The sequence below is a fragment of the Topomyia yanbarensis genome, chromosome 1 (assembly GCF_030247195.1).
Source record: "Topomyia yanbarensis strain Yona2022 chromosome 1, ASM3024719v1, whole genome shotgun sequence".
NCBI lineage: Eukaryota > Metazoa > Arthropoda > Insecta > Diptera > Culicidae > Topomyia > Topomyia yanbarensis.
Window position 1 is genome coordinate 8,272,161 of NC_080670.1, and position 7,108 is coordinate 8,279,268.

General features: G+C 38.5%; 1 protein-coding gene across 1 annotated transcript; it reads right to left on the minus strand.

Annotated features, from left to right (window-relative positions):
• LOC131676789 (uncharacterized) lies at positions 1 to 2,321 on the minus strand. The gene is made up of 4 exons (XM_058956096.1): positions 2,222 to 2,321; positions 1,492 to 1,603; positions 391 to 1,430; positions 1 to 323 (listed from the first exon to the last, which is right to left on the minus strand). Exons 2-3 carry the CDS (start codon positions 1,551 to 1,553, stop codon positions 476 to 478), a joined length of 1,017 nt encoding a protein of 338 aa, XP_058812079.1. The 5' UTR covers positions 1,554 to 1,603; positions 2,222 to 2,321; the 3' UTR covers positions 1 to 323; positions 391 to 475.
• Between the last annotated feature and the right edge of the window lie 4,787 nt (positions 2,322 to 7,108).

Below are 7,108 nucleotides of genomic sequence, written 5' to 3' on the forward strand. Positions count from 1 at the left end.
TGGTTCATTTCTTTTGTCTTTATGTCCTACACATACACGATTATTGAAACAATACTGCGGCGAGTTATGATGTTAATTATATTGCTGTTAAATTATTTGATTTCTTTCACAGTTTAGCAGACCACAGTGTATAAAATTTAACACATCCTTAAATGATGAGAAAAAAAAATAAATTAACTAAGTTTTCTATTTTTCGCACAATAATTGAGCTGGCTGCTCATATTTCTAAGTTCATTGAATATATTAAACCAATTGAATCTTGGTTCCGATTAGATTTTTCTTCGGTATTTTTGTGCACATCTACGTTGATTGACTGATATTTGCTGAAATTATTTTCAAAACATTAGATTACAGAACGAATTAAAGTACAGTTTTATAGATCATACTCACTGATGAACCGGTTTTAAATAATACGAATGAATAAGTTCCACTATTTTGTAGGTAAACTGCAAAACTCAACACCATTGGGATACGCTCAGACGAAATGATCCAACAGTACTCCGTTGGGTCCCGGATCGGGCGCTCGCTCGTTGGGATGCATGGCGATCAGGTGCCGCCGGTATGCTTTCGAGTCCATGAAAAAGCACTCGCAGCCCACGATTTCACAGACAATCTTTACGACAGGGTATTTTTCCGCGTGGGAGCTATGGTATCTCCAGCGATGCCGGGCAATGTTTCTCTTCTGGCTAAACAAAGTATCACAAGAGTCACATTTGTACTGAACAGTTCCACCTACCAACACCTCGCCGATATTGAGAGCCCGAACTCTGTAATCCAGCGTTGCGGCCGAGGGAGTTTGCGAGAAACTGTATACTTGCACCTTTTCGGTATGGCTGTTTCGAAAGTGATCCATCAGATTGGGAAGATTTTCGAAGATTTTCGCACAAAGCTTGCAGCAGTACCAGTCATTGGCCAGCTTGATATATGGCATATCCTTTTCACTGTCTTGAGATTCTTCGGTGGTAGGCTCGCATGTTTCATTCTGGGAAACCATCCCGGTGAACTCCACTTCATCATTCGCTAGTTCTTGTATCCAAAAAGCTTCCTGTACGGTTTCCTCCATAGCCGAAGCCGTTGATATAATGGTGGGAGCAGATACAGGAATGGAAAGAGATAGAGGCGGTGGAACGAGTGAAGGGAGAGGTGCGGTAGCGACAATAGGACCATTTTCGGCCTCCTTTTTCGCACGCCGAACTACCCGATTCAACGACTGGCACAGTTTACGAAATTGTTGAAATTCCTTCAACTTGTTGTAGCATAGTCGACAGAGGGAGCATGGGTAATCGGCCTGAACTTTAAGTTTGATGCCGGTGCAAATTTCGATCAAATGGGTAAGTGATTCGTTGCTATCCTGAGGATTCCCGAAGATCGGCTCTAGCTGGGTGATGGAGAAGCATAGCCTGCAGTAAGCAGACGGATCGTCATTTGGGCTGAAAGGGCCAGGTTGAAAAGTTAATGAATCATTTCTAGTTGTTGCAGATGTACACTTACATTTCTAGCTCCTCGTAGTCTTCGCCTTCGATAGCAGCAGCGGGGCGTTTGGTTCCCTGCATGTCACGGCTTTATTCCGGCGAGAAATGAACTGAATCAAACGGTTTAAGTCCTAGTTAACAATTTGAGAAAATACATTTCATAGATTAGGTGTTTTTAGTGGTTAAATTTAAAACTATATTTTTCTTAACCATTGTTGTATTGAACTAACGTCAAGGTTGGCCGTGGCGATAACAGGTGCCACAAGTTTTAAACTCCGCTGTCAAATCGAAACAAATTTTATTTATCGACTATTTACTAGGACATAAAGGTACGTAAACGAAGGGCCATTTTGTTACTGTTTTTGAGTTAAGTTGAGGGGTATGGTGGGTACATTTTACTCTAGTAAAATTACCTTTTCGCACTCGAGTATATTTATCAGTACTCCTAAAAACTGGAAATACTCTGGAGCAAACAAGGAGAAAGGTGTTCCTGTATGCGCTATTTCTCTTTTTTTACCCGGCACCAAAGCGAAGCGATTTTTGCTTCTGTTTGGAAGCAAGAGTTGAGTACTGGATCAAGCCCAATATTGAAATGTACAGAAGTAGCGGATCGGATGTTTATACCGGATGAAGAATACAAATCACAACATTTACTGTTTGATAATATCAAAGAAATCTTATACTTCATGGTTAACAAACTACTTTTAAGAGCTATAATGTTTTTTATTCAGTTAACTTACGAAACTTACCAAATTTTCAGGTATTCAACACAAACGCGGCCGAAACAGAAACAAGACAGTATCGAATGTCGAGTGTCAAGCTGGTTTTACATGACAGCAGCGATTTCGACGCCACGCACACTATAATAATTATTTTCTGTTTATGCGTATTGGCCCACTAAACGAAATGGCGACTAGGCGGGTTAAAATACATGCCGGCGAACGGTAGACTATTGAAACATTGTTCTAGGCAAACCGCCGCAACTTGCCGTTTACTGTAAAAGTAGTGTGGGGCAAAGGCCTTAGTATAAAGGTACGCAAAGAGTGTGCAGAGTTTGAAGCCAAAAAAAGTCTACCTATCGAGCAAAACTGGAATCCAGCTTTGCTACAGAGGTATCAGAGATGAATTCAAACTGTGCTCGATAGGTAGACTTTTTTTTGACTTCACTCTGCGCAACTGTTCTCTATAAACTGTGGTGTGAGGGAGAACAAGTAAGACACAGTAAAAACCTATACCAAAGGCCTTAGTATAGAGGTGCGCAAAGAGTGTGCAGTAAGTGAAGCCGAAAAAAGTCTACCTATCGAGCAAAATTAGAATCCAGCTTTGCTGCAGAGTTATCAGATCTGGCTTCCAATTGTGCTCGAAAGGTAGATTTTTTTGACTTCACTCTTTGCGCAACTGTTCTCTATAAACTGTGAGTTTGACATGCTCGACATGCTTCACTACCAAAGGGCCTGCGTTAAGTCTTAAGGCTAATGTTTACCTCGGGAATATGATCACGGGATTTTATTCCCCATGTATTTCAAATGGGAGATGGATTTTCGATTTTCCGTGTCAGAAAATATTCTACACGGAAACATCAAGATTCCCGAGGTGTAAATCCAATTCTGGAAAACGTCACGGATTTTAGAAATTCTTCGCACCAAAAATCCAGCCGGAAACAAGTCAACATGAATTGTTTCCGACGGGAAAAGTAATGTTTCTATTATGTTTAAAAATCTGTGCTGATCTGAAACAACTGGTATTTTATAGAAGCAGCAGAACTTTAAGTTTGACAGTTTTGAGAGATAACGGCGGAAAATTTTCCGTGATCAAAATCCGGCACAAAATCCTGGCCCAAATTCCATGATCCAATTGCCGAGGTGTACAGTACCCTAATGAAAAAAATTATACACGAACTTTAACCCATATAGTCCAACGATTCCACATATTGTTTGGATTATACCCTGAACAGGTCGTTAGGCTCTTGGATCATAAGATGCTTATTAGGGTAGCCTTTAACCGAACTGAGCGTGATAATTTTAATCTCGTATTTTTCAAGCCAGAATTAATTTTTCATTAACTTTCTGCTAACTTAGAAAGCTTCTAATTTGCTTTCAATTACTACTTGACTGCTCAAAAATAAATTAATGTAGGTATTTCTAGCACTACATCGGATGCAATAGCATTTTTAGAAACGTGTCTTAAAATGGCATTTGGTGCTCTTTGGCCTAACATATGCCAAGTGGTTTAGAATTGAATTTCTAGCAATTCATAGTCTGCACCTGGGAGGGAGAAACGGACACTACCCATTAAAATACAATTACAGTAGTGATTCGCTGGTTGGGCCACACCTCTATCCAACTAACGAATTTGATTCGTTAGTTGGATCGACTGACAGATGTCAAAAACTCTCCAAAGAAGACGTTAGTAGTGTAATTGCATCTTTTCACATCTCTAATAATTGTCAGATTGATTGTTAAAGTAAATTTGGGATAAGATTTTGACATTCAGATGCTTTTTAGTTGGACAATGGTCCAACTAAAAAGCGGTCCAGTTAAAAAGTGTCCAACCAGCGAATCACGACTGTAATATCATGTTTCAATTCCTTCGAAAATCCACCGAATTACGTAAAACCGAAATAAATTCCATTGTTCTTGCCGATTCAATAAAAAAATCAAGAAAACTGACGATTCGAAAATATTTTCAAGCAGGGGTACGATATCAATACTGCCATTCAGAGCTGCCAGATGATTTTATTGAAACTGTATCCTCATTATGAAAAATCTGTATTTCTAGAGCGTTTTTTTATTACATCATATCTAACAGAAACGTCAAACAGAGAAAATCGCGTGCAAAAATTTCCTTGCAATTTTCAAATTAATTTAACAATTAAAGCACACAGAAGGCTATTAATTCTACTATCACCTCTGCATTAACTCATTGCAGGATCGTATAAGCATATTGCATGTTCTTCGCGAAGATAATAGAGAGATAATTGATAACTATTATTTTATTACATTTTGCCGATCACTTTTGCTATTATGCTCTTTTACATATGTGGTCTTGGCAACTCCGTTTGTAGATGGTACATTTTACTGTGACGTTTAGAGAGACGGGCTTGTAGTTGTGATATATTTCATGTGCTGTATTGCAACCGAGAGTTTAGATATGATGTTTGGCATTGGAAAAACATACTAACTACAGTCGACTTGGAGAAACATCACATCTACAAAATATTAGCAAAGCTTTGGTATACTATATGTGACATTTTGACTTAAGATTAAATTAACATATAAAGAGTTATCATTTTTCTCTATTGTTTGTGGACGATAAAGAGTCAATACTTAGCTTTCATTTGGCATAATAAACTCAGTTTGTTTACATTTGTTAGACATTACGTTTTGAATAAACGGTATAGATTTATCTGTATTCATTGAAGAAAAAGAATTTTGATAATTGATGCGTATTTAAAAGTTTTAAGTATTGTCTACTAAAAATTCAAACATTAAAAAGGCGTTTAAAATGAGTACTTTGCAGTTACCTATAAATTTTCCGGTACAATAGTTTTTAATATTTTTTTAATATAAAAATTGTTACGGTTCAGTTGACAATAAATTGTTGAAGAGATTGTTATTCTTAATTAAAACGGCTGCAGGAAGTGTCCGCCAATAACGTTGTCAATCGAAATTTTTAAAAACCTGTGTAAATCTGTATTGTTTATTGAAAATCTGTATTCTGTATCAGGTCTGTATCTGCGCTTAAAAATCTGTATAGTACAGATAAATCTGCATAAATGGCAACTCTGCTTCCATTACCCCGACGTTCCCCAGCCAAAAAAAAAATGCGGACGAACATGGTCAGGCCACAGTCTATAGAGAACAGTTGCGCAAAGAGTGAAGTCAAAAAAAAGCCTACCTATCGAGCACAATTGGAATCCATCTCTGATACCTCTGTGGCAAAGTTGGATTCTAATTTTGCTCGATAGGTAGACTTTTTTCGGCTTCACTTACTGCACACTCTTTGCGTACCTTTATACTAAGGCCTTTGGGTCAGGCGAATTTGCGAATGCGATTTAAAGGCAATTTCTATGCTTAGACAAATTTTCTGGCGGCTGAAATGGACTAGTTGTTTTTCGCGTTTTTTTTTTCTAACATGGCGTCTCATGTTTGGCTTAAGCTTAAAATTATTTTTTAAACAATTGGCGTGTTCTCGCTTGCACTTTTGGGGTTTTCGATTGATGTGCACCGGTGCAGTGGAGTGCACTGGTTTTGCACTTTCTAGCAGAAGTGTCAATGGAACATACCCAGTTTTCTGCCCTTCTGTTAGAAAGTGCAAAAACGGTGCAGTTTCAGTGCACTCCACTACACCGGTGTCAATCAATCGAAAATCCTATTAATGCACGTTAGATTGTGAACATGCTAAGTTTTGGTGTGCAATACCAATTTCACAATTGATTCTTCCTATAGTTTGGTGGTGATTACCTAGTATACTGATAAGTCTATTGTGGTTTTCGTTTGAGGCGAAACTGAGTCAGTTCCTAACCCCAACTGCTGTCAAAATGTATGAACTGACAGCGGTTGGGGTTAGAACCTGACTCAGTTTCAGGTTCAAGCGAAATCGCCATATGTGAGTAGATAATTAATCCGAAAATAAGCATTATTTGTAATTTTCATATTAGGCAATTAAATGGCGCGTTCCATGGGTGATTTAAGGGCGGGTAGGGCGGCAAAAAATGAAGGCGAGAATTCGCCCAAATGTTGCATTTAAAATAGCCCCATAATTGACAGCAGTTTGAAGGGCAATTAGCACATACGAGTTGGCAAATAGCCCCCCGTTAGCCAGCAACTTGCCATTTTTGACTGGGTCTTTACAATCGGAGTGACAGTTTCATTCTGGCTCGTTTTGACATTGACTTTTATTGATGTTGGTTAGTTGCAAGATGGAGTTAGTTGCTCCAACCAAAAGATTTTTAATGCAATTGAGTTGGGTTCTCGCAAAACAACGGTGGTGTCTGTGTCTCCCAGGCTACCCCTATATGACTCATATCTACTGAGATATAGCGCATTGCGCACATAATAAGTGCAACTAAAAGTGCGGAAACCCTTATAAAACTACGCTTTTACATTGAATTGTCTTGGTGTCTATTACGCACTTATGTATTATCCAACGAGGAATAAGTGCGCCTCATACATGAAAACGGTTTAATGTAAAAGCGCACTTTTATACGAAAAATCGCACTTTAATGGAGTCCAGTTTTAAATGCCATCAATAATACTGAAATAAAAAATGTATTACGTTAGCGTCTAGCGGGCGATATCCAATTTAATCTTTATATTATCAAACAGCCCTTGTCTTCTAAAAATTTACATAAAACGTCATTTTCCTAAGTTATTAACCTTTCGAAATAAAACATCTCCTAATATTTGCTAGAAGTTGTATTATCCCCAGCGCCGCCTAGTGGATGAATTCTGAAGTTAACCGTCGGGCAGCACTCCACCCCTCTGATGAAGATTGCCGAAGATACCACACTTCTGAATTATCATGATATCGAGATATATAATTCGAAAAATAGTAGATGCTCAGTAGCACCGCCTGGCGGATCTATTTCAATTTGATTTCTCCATAATCGCGTAGCCGTTGACCTCGTCTAGATC

Coding starts and splice junctions, on each gene's coding strand:
- LOC131676789 (XM_058956096.1), bottom strand. CDS start 1,553: ATGCAGGGAACCAAACGCCCCGCTGCTGCTATCGAAGGCGAAGACTAC. Junction 1,431..1,491: donor GACTACGAGGAGCTAGAAAT/GTAAGTGTACAT, acceptor TGGCCCTTTCAG/CCCAAATGACGATCCGTCTG.